This window comes from Pteropus alecto, unplaced genomic scaffold (assembly GCF_000325575.1).
Source record: "Pteropus alecto unplaced genomic scaffold, ASM32557v1 scaffold131, whole genome shotgun sequence".
NCBI lineage: Eukaryota > Metazoa > Chordata > Mammalia > Chiroptera > Pteropodidae > Pteropus > Pteropus alecto.
Genome location: NW_006434709.1, coordinates 11,202,086 through 11,217,634, shown reverse-complemented (window position 1 = coordinate 11,217,634; position 15,549 = coordinate 11,202,086). Strand labels below are relative to the sequence as shown.

Genomic DNA, 15,549 nt, shown 5'->3' with positions numbered 1-15,549 from the left:
TTTTATAAGCTTTATGGTCATTTGTATATCTTTGGAGAATTGTCTATTTTGTGCCATTGGCCCATTTTTTAAATTGCCCATTTATTTGACTTTATTGAGTTCTAAGAGTATATATCCTAGATACAAGCCTTTATCAGATATATAATTTGTAAAATTTTCTCCCAGTCTGTGGCTTTGAAATGATACCTTTTAAATTACAAGTCTTTAATTTTGCTGAATTTATCAATTTTTTTCTTTTGTGGATCTTGATTTTGGTATTACAGCTGTGAACTCTTTGCTTAACATTAGGTCACAAAGATTTTCTCCTTCCTGTTTATTCTAAAAGTTTTATATTCCAGCTTTTATATTTAGGTGTAAAATTCATTTTAGGTCAATATATAATATGAGGCAGGGGTCCAAATTCACCGTTTGGCAAGGAAATCTCAGCACTTTTGTTAAAGATTATCTGTCCCCAATGAGTTGCCTTGATGCATTTGTCAGAAACCAACTGGTTTAATGTGAGTGTATTCCTAGACTTGCAGTTCTATTCCACTGATCTGCATGCCTGTTCTTATGCCAGTACCATACCATCTTGATCCTTCTAGAAGTGTGAGCCCTCCAACTTTCTTCTTTTTCAAGGTTGTTTTAGCACTTTTGGGACCTTTGCATTTCCAAAGCTTGCTGGGATTTTGATTGTGCTGAATCTGTAGATCATTTTGGGGAAAAATTGGTATTTTGCAGCTTAAACAGTAATTGCCTCATGCAGTCATAGTTCCTGGCTGGAGTTGCTACAATCTGAATTGATATGGATTAGGTCCTGATCATTGAGACAGAGTCATTCCAGAAACTGAATTCTAATAGTAGCTGATTCTTCCTAGAGAGGCATGTTGCTTCTTGCCTTATGGGATTCCACAAATTTCTGATTTTGTGACCTTCATGAAGGCTGGAGAGCCTAATTCTTGGAACACCACACGTTCCAAGTCCCCACCAAAGTACAAAGGTAATGTTCATCTCTGAATCTTTGGCCACACCTCTTGACAAATTTTTTTTGTATGCTTCTACACATTCCGGTGTTAATTTGTATAGACTGCTTTCCTTTTTGGCTAGGAGATAAGAGCAAGAATGTTTTCCTAGATCAACTTTCTGGACAAATAAGGATATTTTTAAAAACCAGTTGTCTTCTTGAGTCTGTTGTTGGAAGATATTACCCTCCAGATCCCAGGCAGGAGGCTGGCTGCCAGCCGAGGCCACTCTGGGCATGCAGGTATCTTGCTCCCCTAGAACTACATTAACCCATTTACCCTGAAATAACTCGCAGATTACAGTCCTAACCTTACCACCGTAGTTTGCCACAAAATGTCTTGCCTTTATTATTATTTCTGCATCGCTCTAGTATATGAATAGTCTTTGGAAACAAATGACATCATTCTATTTACAGCATTCTGGTTTTAGTAGTGGTATTTCCATTCACAAAATATAGTAATTCTTCATTACTAAACATGTCAAATCCTAGAAAATGTAGCATTCTTGTACATGATGTTAACATCATTCTTGAACCGTTGTTAGCCTAAGATTCATTTGATCAATCTGATTTATGTATCCATTTCTGTTACGTTACAATTAAAAACAAGTGGTTTAGACATAACTCCAAGAACAGTTTCAGTGTTTTACTTTCACACTGAAAACCAGTCAGATTTGCTTCATTCTCATAGAGCATGTTTATATAAAATTAACGCTGGCAGCAAGTTGCATTTTTTTCCTAAACAAGAAATGGGTTAATGACCAAAAAGTTTTTTAATTATAACTATCTTATAACCCTAAAGTTAAATCTCATTTGTCTTGCCAAGAAAATTCAGTTTTCATATTATTTTTGGATTAAAAATTAAGAGATGGCTCACTTAAAAGAACCAAATTTACCAGATTTGACCGTTTGATGCTGGTAAGTACTTTATAAATTCCTAAAATAACTTTTCAGGAAAAATAAGCACAAAAACTTATTTAACATTCTTATGGAATATACAAAGTAAATAATCAGATAACAAAATCTAATGTACTATATATGTATTTTCCCATAGGGAAGCATAAGGAGAAGACAAAAATCAAGCTGTATACAGTCCCCAAATTCATTTTATGAACCCCATCAAGATTTTACCAGTCCAAACATATTCAACAAGTCAAAATGTCCATCCTGGTACACAAGCACTTCTACAGCTGGTATGGAAGTCACAGAAAGTTCTACAGGATTTTGGCTTCCAATTTCCCAGTTTACTCTTCATGGAGACACAAAGGCAGATGTGTGTTATTATGGCTTCACCATTCTTTTTCTTTTGATGTTAATATGTCTTGCTTTATATTTTCTCTGAAGATAACAAAATCCTTTTGATAATTTTTAAAGTCACCAGTTCTTCACAGAAACGTTACATTCTTATTTCAGGGCTTCCTCCCAGACATTTTCAAGGTAATTGGCTTATAAAAAGAGAATACATACAAAGTTTATGAACATTCTAAAACATGCTTTATGCTAAAAATGGTATGATACAGTTTGGAAAATACTTTTCTGAATTTCAGATCACTTAGGAAATCTAAAAAAGGGGTTATTCTAAAGTGTTCTCTTTTTGATCAAAGGAAGAATTTGAAAATTACTGATGGAAAATTCATCTTACAGAAACTTTTTTTTAAGTAACATGTCAAAAATTTTTAGATAAGCTGATATACTATATAATCTTAGAAAACGCATAAAGACATGAAATGTGATAATTTGCTTACCTTACTACAATATGGACATTCACCAAATATGATGTTAAAACTCTGTCTACTAGTCATTAGTCCTCTCAACCACTGAAGATATTTTTAAAAAAGAGAAAAGGAGCAGTTAGAATGATTACAAATTATAGATACCCCAGAAATCATTTCCTTTCTTTTTGAGTATATTATACTTTTACTCCAGAAGATTTACCTTCTTAATTTTCTTTTGCAAGAAAGAGTAAGAGGGAACATTTCTTGAGCTGAATATTAAGGGGAAACCAGCATGGATTTCCAGGCCTATACACATTGGTTTATAACCAAATTAAAGGCCACCCTAAGAATTTGACGAAAATTATTCACCTTTTCTACCCCTAAAACAAATACACAAAAATGCATCTAGGTCTCGGGGGTTCACAGAGCTACCTAATTCCATTAATACAAATTAAAAACTTCTCCTATAAAAAATACCATAGGCTCTTAAAAATTTACATTTTAATCACCAATAGTGGATTCTTAACTATTAATTATAAGCACAAGGCAGTTTTTTAAAAATTAAATGAATGTTATTACAAAAGACAGCACATGTTCCCTATAATTAGACCTGTTATTTTATATAAGGTGAACTGACATCTCTACCTCAGTTCTCCCTTATTAAAGATAAGGGAGATAGCACCAACTGCTATGTCTAATCACAAAAATCAGGTAGTGATATTAAGATGCTGAAAAATAAAAACACTATACAACTGCACAGTGTTTTGTATACAGATGCACATATAGCTTATCATATGTCAACTGTGCCCTAAGATGTATGCTATAGAGAGCAAATGACTACAGAAAGGAATGAAAGCAGACTTAAAAGTAACATTCCATCAGGCTAGTTCCCTTTACCTTGTTGCCACCACTACTCCCACTTGGATGAGTCTACAGTTTGCCTCTGGTTACATGTGGTATTTACTGAAAGATTCCAATGTAGCATCAAAATTAAAAATAGGGGTAAAGGTCAATAAGCAGTCCATGAATGTATTTCCCTGTTCTTGGTTAGGACATTTCTTTACCCATGAGAAACCATGATGAAGACATGGACATCTGGAATGAACTAGTAATATAGGAGCTAATGCAAAAGAAGAGATCATATTCAAACATATTTTAGACTCTTAAGCCAAATACGTATACTTCCTATGTTGTGTTAGCTGAAAAAAGTCTTGCTGATGTTCATTTTACCTCATATAAGCATATTTGATGGAAAGGCTGTCCGCACTGGGAATTATCACACACTTGATCAGGAATGGCACCATCAAGTTGATAGGCATAACAAATTCCACAATCCATAGAAAAATCCTTCAAAAGGAAAATATAAGCATATGTGTTTAAAACAAAGGTGAGACAATGCATAATATGGTAAAGATAATATTAAACTTTTATAATTTCTATAAAGGTAACTATTATAATAGCAAATCATCACAGCTATTTGTATGAGAGTGCTTCCTTTTTCATCTGGTAAATTATATACAAAGATACACAAGAAACATTCTATTTTTGGCTCACAAGATGTTTGGGCTTGACTAATTTTCCCATCTTGTACATCAGCATACTGTCACAGTAGTATGTAAAGATAAGAACTGGTATTGGGTAGTGATTGCTATCTAAACCTCAATATTCTGTATCTAAAGGAAAAATACGAAAACATCCTTAGCACTTTAATAGTCTACACCTTAACACTGTCAACAGTTGTTTAATTTTGCAACATAGTAGTGTTTATTCAATTTTGAGAAACCTTACTGCCATCCCTCACAAACACTTATATCAAGCTAATTAGAACTTTATTTCAGTCATCCATAAGCAGGTAGTATAGAAAATCCAAATATCTCATTAGCTACTTTGGACCTTTACCCCTATTTTTAATAATAAAGATGTCTGTCATTAATCATTTTTCTGCTATGAAGACCATGAAAGAAGTACACTTATAACCACCAGTCTAAGGTTAACAGGTTCTTTGATGCAGCTGTTGCCCGCAGTTCAGAAATCTGTTATCTTCCAGTTCCCTCACTTTTTCAGCCTCATATTTCTCTGGTGCCTAAAAGAACATCTAACTTTCATTATGCAACCTGTATGGAATATCAAAGCACTGAAAAAACTTACAGATTTCTCCAGGATAGCACGAGCTGGAAAATCAATTTCTAAAACATCTTTCAAATTTTGTAACAGACTGTTTTCTGGATCCCTGAAAGCATGAAAAAAAGTTGTTATTAAATTAGTAAAATCCTAGAAAAGTAACAATTCTACTGCAAAGATACCTACCACAAGTGTATGTTTCTGCTCAGCTTAATTCCCAGGGGTTTCACCACTTCAGATATTTAAATTAAAAAAAAAAAGTTTAATTTAGAGTTTGCCATTCTCATTTTGTAAAACCACATTTGGCACAGAATTTCTTTAAAATTAACATACAGCATTGTTACTTTTAGATTTGGTATATGTATATATTGAAAAATGATTACCACAAGTTTAGTTAATACCTATCACCACACATAGATAATTTTTTTTCTTGTGATGAGAACTCTTAAGATCTGCTTTCTTGGCAACTTTCAAATATACAATACAGTATTGTTAACTATAGGATTTGTTTAAACTACTTGATTAGAAATTCTAAATCATATTAAAAAAAATACACAGTTCAAAATGATGAGACATTTTCACTTAAAATAATTACCATTAATATTTTAGAATATTTTAACAGTGGTAGACAAGGATTTTATGGTTCTGCTAAAACATTTTAATCTGAGATTGCATACCATGATCAGCTCCAAGAAAGCAGCACTCGGGAAGCATAGTAGGATGCCTGGGGTCTACCTCTATATTTATTGAAGAATTATTCCCTAAAATAAAAATATTAAGCTTTTTAGAAGTAGAACAGTTTATCTAACAAAAAACAAAGGAGTATCTGGCTGGGTACTTATTTCATTATATACACAAGGAAAGAGTAACCAAATGTTTTATAAATTTTTTATAAAGAAATATATCACTATATTATAGTTAAAAAGTAAATTTTGAAATTATGATTATGCCTTAAGATTTGGGGATCCTAAATTTCAAAAAACAGTCAATACATAAGTTAACATAATTAATTTAGATTGGAATCATCAATTCTATCAAAGTTTACATAAAAAAGTTCTATGGAATGATAAAAATCTTTAATATAAAAAAGCACAAGTTTAAGAAATGTTGACATTACTTTTCAAGACTTTCTTGAAAAGTAATAGAACTATGGTCAAACATATAAAGATTAGAAATACAATAAGTGGTAAAAACATCCTTAAGATCTCAGTTTTATGAAGTTTTTATAATTCTTTAGTTCCATATAAAGTTTTCCCCTATATGTTAACAACAGGTTCAATTCTTGTTAAATTAGAAACTTCATTTAATAACAAAAACTAACCTTGCGTGCAGAATCTAAGAGAAAGCTATTTCTACTTGGCACTGGATTCTTTTATAAATTTTAACTCTACTGTCGTACAAATTTCTGAAATTTTACTATTTTTTGAAGATGCATAGTGTAATTAAGGTCAATTTGAATTTCATTTTTATAGTAAAAATGTCTCAATAAATTCTATATTCTAGAGTATAAGCCTTTGGCTAAGGTTGGCAACCATATAAATACAATTATTACAGATCTGGCAAATAGCCTTAAATAAATGTAAAGTAAAATAAATGACAAGTCATTCAATGAGAAAAAAATACATAATAACTTAAAATCTCATTTGTTAATGCATTCTATATCATGAACACAAATTCCGTATTGGCCTTTAGCAATGTCATCCGCTAATGACTCCAGAAAGTACTTTCACAACAATGGCTCTATATTAACTAATTTTTCAATAAATTTGCTAAAAACTTGGTCCTAAAAATGCAACTCAATGGCTAAAAGGGGGACAAAAGGGGGCGGGGAGCTAAAAGGTAAATAGTGTGAATTAAAAACCAGGTAGTTTATGCGAAACAATGAGAAATATAATAAAAGATATATTTAATCACAACAATAATATTTTAATGGGGCCGTGAAATTACTACATTTCTTTGAAGAAAATATTTTTATTCTTAATATCTGCTTGTTCAAAAATATACCAGAATTTGGTTAATTATTCCAAATTAAATACTGTTAGACTTTAACAAACTGGTAAGTAACAACATCATTTGTAAAACTGCTACACAATTATACCTTCCTCTTCTCATAGCATGTTTTTTCTTTCTCCTCAAATCTATTTTGCTTGGGTAGAAACTATAAAAATTGCTAAGTGGGAAATGATTCATACCAGAATTTCAAAATGTCCTTTGGAATACATAACTTAACAACATATCTATTTGGGCTAGGAAAAAAGGGAGGAAAGATATAAATAAGTATCTTCCAACCATTTAACTACAGTAGTTAGTGTGAACAAATATAGTTTCAAACATCTAAAATCTTGAGAGTCTGGTTACCAGAGGGGCAGGGAAGGGTGAAGAGATGGAGTAAAGGGGGTCAAATATGTGGTGACAAAGAAATTAACTATGGGAGGTGAATGCACAATGTAAATATATATATGCCTTACTGTTAAAATGTACAGCTGAAACATTGGGTTTTGTTAACCAATGTCACCATAAAAAAAGTAAATTAAAAAAAAAAGAAAAGATATAAAAACAAGAACTGGAAGTGAAGAGTGACTATAAAAAATTAACAATTTGGAGTTTATGTATCCTAAAATAAAGAAAATCTCAAGTCAAAAACTTGCTCATAATAAAAATACATAAAACAATTTTATAGTAAAGAGAATGTGGTAATATTTAAAGGATGATATTTATGGTTATATAACATTTTCATATAATGAAGAAAATACTTCCAATATATTCAATTACTTTGTGCTTTTTGTTTACTCTTTCAATGCATGGCCCACTTCAGATTCTTTTATCCTTTATATTTTTGTCAAAAAATATTACCAGATTTGTTCACATGAATCTTTTCTAGTTTCATGGATGAAGACTTCATTATTTCTAACAATTCTTCCTAACGTATGTTTTGAAAAACCTGCTCCACTGTTTCTGTACTAATTAAAAGCTCATTAAACACTCTCTGAATACTACTTCCATTGGATCGTCACCTTTTATAATGAAACACCTCAGTACCTGTCCTTTTTACTTGAAATATTTAAACATATACTAATTGCAGTTCATCCCAAAAATAGTTAACTTCATGCAGAAAAGTCTCATCTAACAGTCTGATGTCGTCTTTAGATTCATTTCCTAATATAAAATATAATCAAACAAATACTTTAAAAAAAAAAAGCTCAATTCTTTTTTCCTACCTAATGCAATTCTGCGTGCTGTTGCACTCCGTGTAGGTTTTTCTGGCTCAAGTACCCAAGTCTTCTCATCGATTTCATCCATAACATCCCAGAAGACCTTCAGTGATTCCAGTGCTGCCAAAAACTGACTATGAATGCTTATTATGGAGCTCTGTGAAAAGACGGGTGAAAGCTGAATGAGTTGTACGACACTATCAACAGCAGATAATCTTGCACTTAAAATACAACTTGATTTAGAATTTTTTTACTATGCACCTTATTTCCTTTCACTAAATGCACCACCTTTCTTTAGATACCAAAACAAGAAACCAAGTGTGATCCTTGTAGTTTTCCTCTTACACCTAATAATTTCAATTAACATAGGATCTGATTCTATTTTTAACATATTTCTTGATAACTCTATTTACACTAGCATTATTATATGCCATTAAAATAAATCCCCTAGTTCTCATTTCCAGACTTGCCGTCCTTGACTTCACCTATCTTACTGCACAGTACCCCATCTAAAATGTAAACCTGAACCTATCAATCCCCCTTTTAAAACCACTTACCTAGATTTTCATATTCACCTATAACCCATTTTTCATATTACAATTAAGTTGATTTTTGTATTTTGCAAACCTGATAGTATAATTTCCTGGTTTACAATAAAAGTTTAAATATAATTCTCAAAGTGATGATTTTTCTTTGTAATACTACCACTTACTGATAGTAACAAGCTGCAAAAGCTGTTCAATAAATATTTAAGTAAACTGAACTACGTGACAATCACTGATGACCCTCATCATTCTATTAAGTCTGCCATTACAAGTAGCTTGCAAATTATGTTGTATGTTACTGTTAGTGATTAAAACTGCATTTCTTTATCATGGTATACAATTAACATTGTTTAATATGCATACATAGACATGTCTACACAGTAAACTAAAATACCTTCCATGGGTATATTTACTACTACATGCTTCAGTAACCATCTTCTCTATGATCTCCCCAAATTTAGCCAGATGTAGAACTCCAGAACTAATCAGCCATCTGTAGACAGGTGATTTCTATATGGTTATCTAATAGGCACATCATACTCAGATTGCTCAAAGATGTTATCTTCACAGAGAAATCCTACTCCTACTGTTTGAGTTTTTTTTCTTTCCTTGGGAAAGGGGATACTACCTGTCCTGTTGCCCAAGCCAGGAATGTAAGCAGTCTTAACTTGACTACTAAAACAACCTACTGAATTTTCTTCATTTAATCATAGCCCTGCCGTAAGCTCATCATTTACACTGCATTTGCACTGACCTTTCTGCAAATATGACACTATAATTTCCTTGCTTATTTATAATAAAACAGTCATTGATCATCAGATGCATACATAACAATCCAACTGCTGGACATCATGTTGGGTTTTTTTTAATAGGCTAATTGAGGGATAATTTACACAAAGAACTGAACATATTTAAGGAGGAGTTTGGGTATATGCATACACCCATGATACCACTGCCACAATTGAGGAGTTTGGGTATATGCATACACCCATGAAACCACTGCCACAATCAAGGAAACAGACATATCGAATACCTCCCAAAGTGTGTATCTCTTTGGGTTTTTTGATAATACTTAACATGAGACCGGGCTACCCTCTCAAATTTTGAAGTACACAATACTGTACTGTTAACTATAAGCGCTATGTTGTACAGCAGATCTCTAGAACCTATTCTAACAAACTTTATACCCACTGAACATCATTTCCATTTCCCCCACCTTCTAGCCCCTGACAACCACTACGGTTTTCTCTGGATCTATGAATCTTAGATTCCTCACATGCAGTATTTGTCCTTTTGTGACTAGTTTATTTCAATTAGCACACTACTTTCCATATTCATCCATGCTGCTGCAATTGGCAGAATTTTATTTTTTAAAGGTTTGTATATACCACATTTTCTTTTGTTGATGGACACTTGGATTTTTTCCTATCTTGGCTATTGTGAATAATACTACAATGAATACCGGAGTGCAGGTTATCTCTTTGAGACTGATTCTAATTCTTCTGGATATATATCCAGAAGTCAGACTGCTAGATCATATGGTAGTTATGTTTTTTAAGTTTTTTTGAGAAACCTCCATACTGATTTTCATAGTTGCTGCACCGTTTTTCTCTCCCAATAGTGTTGAAAGGGTTCCAATTTCTCCAAATCCTCACCAATACTTGTTGCTCTTTTTATAACAGCCATCCTAACAGATGTGAGGTGAGCTCGTTTTATGTTTGATTTGCATTTCCCTGATAACAATGTTGAGGATCTTTTCATATACTTGTTGGCCATTCGTATGTCTCCTCTGAAGAAATGTCTGTTGAAGTCCTTTGTTCATTTTTGAATTTTTTAATTATTTTTTTTGCTATTGAAGTTGTAGGAGTTCTCTATATATTTTGGATATTAACCCCTTATCAGATGGATGGTTTGCAAATATGTTCTCCCATTTCATAGGCTTTTTCATTGTTTCCTTTTCTGTGCAGAGAGCTTTTAGTTTGTAGCCCTACTTGTCTATTTTTGCTTTGTTACCTGTGCTTTTGGTGTCATAGTCAAGAGATCATTGCCAAGACCGATGTCAAGAAGCTTTTCCTCCTTTATTTTTGGAGTTTTACAGTTTTGGTTCGTGAGTTTAAGTCTTTAATCCATTTTTAGCTAATTTTTAAGGGGTCCATTTTCATTTTTTCCCCACACCATTTGTTGAAGAGACTATTGTTTAAAAAAAATCAATACAACTGACTCTCCTCTATCTATACTTATATTTAAAATATATAATTACCTATTTCATTGTATACTCATGGAAAGGTTAACCAAAAAAAAGTCATAAATTGTTTTCACAGTGGCATCTTTCATTTGAAAACTAAGTACTCCCAAACACTGTCCATTTCTTGGGTGCTTGACTATAAACAAAATCCAAAACACAGGTCTGCTTAAAATGCTTCTCTGCATTTTGAGCAGAAAAGATATATTTTTTAAGAGAAAATGACAGCAAAAAATAAAACAACAACCCTGCAACCAGAAGTCAGTTGGTAATTAAGAAAAAATGAAATTTAAACCCTCAAAGTCTTCATCAGATTTTACTAGATAGCCATGTGAAGTAGATACAGTATTTTTATGGTCCAGATAAAGAGTCCAAAAAGGTGAAACGTGGGATATAAACATTTTTCTTAGCAATTACAATGAACTTTTAGCAAGTAGACGTTAAAACTATTTTATCAGAAAGCTACTTGAAAAACTAATAGATTTTCTCCAACTGTTTATTTTGTCCATTAATTCATGCATAAACTTATTTTCAATTGACTTCCCTGAAATTGAAAAAAATAAATGCCAAGGAAGTAGCCTATAATATGACCAAAATTAATATCAAAATTCAATAAGTATTTTGCAAGGAGATAAGTACTCTAAACATTTTTTTCAAAAACAAAAATTGCCTTGTTCTTATTTTTTTTTTTAATATAAGCAATCTCAAATCTCATCAAAGCTACTGTGGTACTACTGTATTAAGTTTTTATTTTATTTTTTTGTGGGGGTGGGGCATTTGCAATGTACAAAATAAAAAAATAAATAGTAAACGCAGGAAAAAAGTGAAAAAAATAATATTAATAAGTGACATTAAGATAAAAATACAAAAGGTTGATGAGGATGTAGAACCTGAACTTTCATATACTGTTGTTGACTGTGTAAAATGACACACTGCTTTTGAAAAGATGTGGCAATTTCTTTAAAAATTAAATATATTCCTATCTTATGACCTAACAATTCCACTCCAAGAGAAATGAAAAGCTATGTCCATAAAAAGACATATAAGAATGTTCACAGCAGTTTTATTCATAAGAGCCAAAAACTGGTATAAGTCCAGATGTCCATCAACAGGAGAAAGGATAAACTCCAATATATTCATGCAATGGAATACTACTCAGGAATAAAAAGAACAAACTACTGACACATGTCACATGGATGAATTTCAAAAGTGTGCTGGGTAAAATAACCCATGTACCAAAGAATACATACGGAATGCTTCTATGTATATAAAGTCTGGAACGGGCATAACTGAAAAAAATTACAACAATGAGGACTTCCTGGAAAGAGACAGAGACTGAGATGTTGATACTCCACATCTTGAGTGTGGACTGCACAAGTATATTCGTTTACTGAAACTTATGGTATATTTAGGATTCATGCATTTTTATTGTTTCCAAATTGTACAAAGCCGTGAACTCTAGTTAAATGTACATATATGCTGAAGTATTCTGGGGCACGATCTCTGATACCTACAAATTACTTTGCCAGGCACTAAAAACCACATGGATATGGACAGGAGCTGTATAAATTGAAAGATAAGTGATAAAGTAAATGTTAACTGTAGAATCCAGGTGGTGGATATATGACTATGCCTAAACATTTTTTCAATGTTTCTGTATATTTGAAAATTTATATAAAATATGGGAGGAATATTATATAAGTTATATGTGAGTTATAACTGAGAAAATTAATTAAAACTTTTCTGGATTATAAACTATTTTTTTCCCAAATATTCAATAATTGCTTTTTATATAAATCTCTAAATTTATATATTTTAAAAATATATTTAAAAACCTTCCCAAGATAAAAAAAAAAAAGTATATCTTCCTAGAAAAGAAGCTCAGTGTGTAACGTCTATGAAGTGTCTATGACAGGTATTTTTAATCAGAGAATCATAGGCTTCAGTTAAATAAAATACCACATCTTTATATTCTCTAAGTAAAATTTAGCATTTCCTTCAACCATGAATATAGATAACCACAAAAATATCAGGACCTATAACTTTCTCCACAATAAAAAGTCATTTTGGAATCACCAAGGGAACTTAAACACTAATAACTAGGTTACATTCTCAGTCATTCCTTTCTAATTGCTCTTGGTTCAATGCAGCCTTGGCACTGAGACTTCTACAAGCTCAAGTGATTCCACTGTGGAGAGTTGAGACACTTGTTATAGTCCAAATGTTACTAGTCCTACTTCTAAAAGATTCAGGCAAACCACCTTATGAGGGAAAAGAAAGGCATCTTTAAGAATATTTATATCACAATGTTAATTTGACTTTTTTCACTGCTAATGTTTAAAATAGTACATTTTATTTTTTTAACCAATTTTTGAATTTTGAGAATTTGTTAAAATGTTATACATTTTATAAAATTAGACCTATGCAATAAAGTTTTAACTTCAACTTCAAATAGTTTGTAACCACACTATTACGTAGGCAAACTAGTATATAAACAAACTATCTGGGTCAAGAATAGAAGAATGCCATGTCTTCATTTACGACACACCAAGTTATACAAAATTAAATAAGCAAATACTACATAAGTTATATCAAGATATAATTCAGCAAATGTGCATAATGTGTCTAATGTTATTCTCTATAGTACTGATGATCTAAGAAAATATAAGATGTAATATATGTTAGTCAAGACCACATACTGTGTAGTCAAATGTTGAGTCTCATTTCTAAATCCACCACTGTAAACTAGCTGCATATTTCTCAGCAAATTACCTAATCTCATTTAGCTTCTGTAATATGGAAATAGTGTTAATCCTAGTATTAATCCCTGAATAGTGTTAAGATTTGAGATAAGGTATATAAAATGCTAGGTAAGTCTTAGCATATAATGTATGTTTAAAAACTGATAGCCATTATTATAAGACATACAGTCCTTGACCTAGAGAAGTTCACAGCTATTCTAAAGGAAATAGGAAATTGAAAAATAACTGTACCACAAAAGATATCCTTAATATAAAAGGGTTTTTGAAAAATAAAAAAAAAAAAAAATAGTATGAATTAAAAAATGGGAGAGATAATTTCCCCAAAGAAAAAAATCACACGATCAAACACAAAATACTAAACCTGATTAGTTTAGATGTTATTTCTCTAATTGTGAAACCGAGAGCCAAGAGAAAAGAATGAGCAAAGCCTCAGAGTTAAAGGACAGTGATAAAAACAAGGTACACTGGATGGGGATCTGCTTTCACCAGGGTAGCTTTTACTTCAGTAACAGAGGTATGTTAGTACCACGATTTGGCTTCTCTCTTACAGCATTCACATTATTAGTTACTGATTTAGTACAGAACCTCACTGAAGAGGTATGCATTTTATAGGTTGGATGAAACCATGATGTACACTCTTGATGCATTTCATAATAATCAAGAGTGATTTTGTTCTGATTTGGCTCCAATGACTTTGTTCTAGTGTTTCACTGGTTCCTAGTTAGTGTAGTTTTAAAAGCAACCCTTTTTACCCTGATACCAAAACCAGACAAAGACATTACAAAAAAAGAAAATTTTAGGCCACTACCCCTGACGATGTAAAAATCCTCAACATAATACCAGCAAACTGAATTCAACAAGACATTTAAAAGGTCATACACCACGATCAGTGGGATTTATTCCTGGGATGCAAGGTTGGTTCAATATCCACATATCAATTAACATGACACACCACATAAACAAAATGAACGGTAAAAATCAGATGATCATATCAATAAATATAGAAAAAGCATTTGACAAAATCTAACATCCATTTATGATAAAAAAAAATCTCAGCAAACTTGGGAAGAGGAAACATACATCAACATAATAAAGGCCATATATGACAAAGCCACAGTTAATATCATACTCAATGGTAAAGAACTGAGAGCTATTTTTTTTTTTTTTAAGATCAGGAACAAGACAAGCATGTCCACTTTCACTACTTTTATTCAATATAGTATTGGAAATCCTAGCCACAGCAATCAGATAAAAAACAGAAGCATCCAAATTGGAAAGAAGTAAAACTGTCATTATTTGCAGATGACATGGTACTTATATAGAGAAACCTAAAAAATAAGTCAAAAAACTACTATAACTGATAAATGAATTCAGAAAAGTGGCGGGATACAAAATTAATATTCAGAAATTGGTTGCATTTTTATACAACAATAATGAACTATTGAGAAGAGAAATTAAGACAACAATCTCATTTACAATTGCATCAAAAGAATATCCCGGAACAAATTTAACCAAGGAGGTAAAAGATCTGTACTCAGAAAACTATAAGACACTGAAGAAAGAAATGGAAGAAGATACATATAAACAGAAGCACATATCATGCTCGTGGATAGAAAGAATTCATTGTTAGAACGTCCATAATAATCAAAACACTCTACAGAGTAAATGCAATCTCTATCAAAATACCAATGGCATTTTTTCACAGAACTAGAACAAATAACCCTAAAATCAATGTGGAACCAAAAAGACCACAAATAGCCAAAGCAATCTTAACAAAGTTGCAGGTATCATGCTAACTGATAACAAACTATACTACAAGGCTATAGTAATGAAAACAGCACGGTACTGGCATAAAAACAGACCCATAGATCAATGGAACAGAATAAAGAGGCTACAAATAAACCCACGCCTAAATGGTCTATTAATCTATGACAAAGAAGACAAGAATATAC

General features: G+C 31.9%; 2 protein-coding genes across 6 annotated transcripts in view; one reads left to right on the top strand and one right to left on the bottom strand.

The window, feature by feature from the left end:
* Window positions 1-8,719, top strand: part of VRK2 (vaccinia related kinase 2) — a 104,743-nt gene extending 96,024 nt beyond the window's left edge. For 3 of the 5 annotated variants that reach the window (XM_006909578.3, XM_015587541.2, XM_006909579.3), the window contains exon 13: window positions 2,055-2,531. In XM_006909578.3, coding sequence (XP_006909640.1) covers window positions 2,055-2,342 — 288 coding nt within the window. In that variant the 3' untranslated portion in view covers window positions 2,343-2,531. Of the gene's footprint in view, window positions 1-2,054; window positions 2,532-8,090 lie in introns of those variants that run through there. The other 2 variants (XM_015587542.1, XM_015587543.2) reach the window with 2 other exon arrangements.
* FANCL (Fanconi anemia complementation group L) overlaps window positions 1,322-15,549 on the bottom strand; it is a 61,592-nt gene continuing 47,364 nt past the window's right edge. The window contains exons 8-14 of the mRNA XM_006909581.3: window positions 8,055-8,205; window positions 5,514-5,597; window positions 5,023-5,068; window positions 4,864-4,945; window positions 3,946-4,062; window positions 2,746-2,817; window positions 1,322-2,445 (exon numbers count right to left, since the gene is read on the bottom strand). Of these exons, the coding sequence (XP_006909643.2) occupies window positions 2,410-2,445; window positions 2,746-2,817; window positions 3,946-4,062; window positions 4,864-4,945; window positions 5,023-5,068; window positions 5,514-5,597; window positions 8,055-8,205 (588 nt within the window). The 3' untranslated portion in view covers window positions 1,322-2,409. The remainder of the gene's footprint in view (window positions 2,446-2,745; window positions 2,818-3,945; window positions 4,063-4,863; window positions 4,946-5,022; window positions 5,069-5,513; window positions 5,598-8,054; window positions 8,206-15,549) is intronic.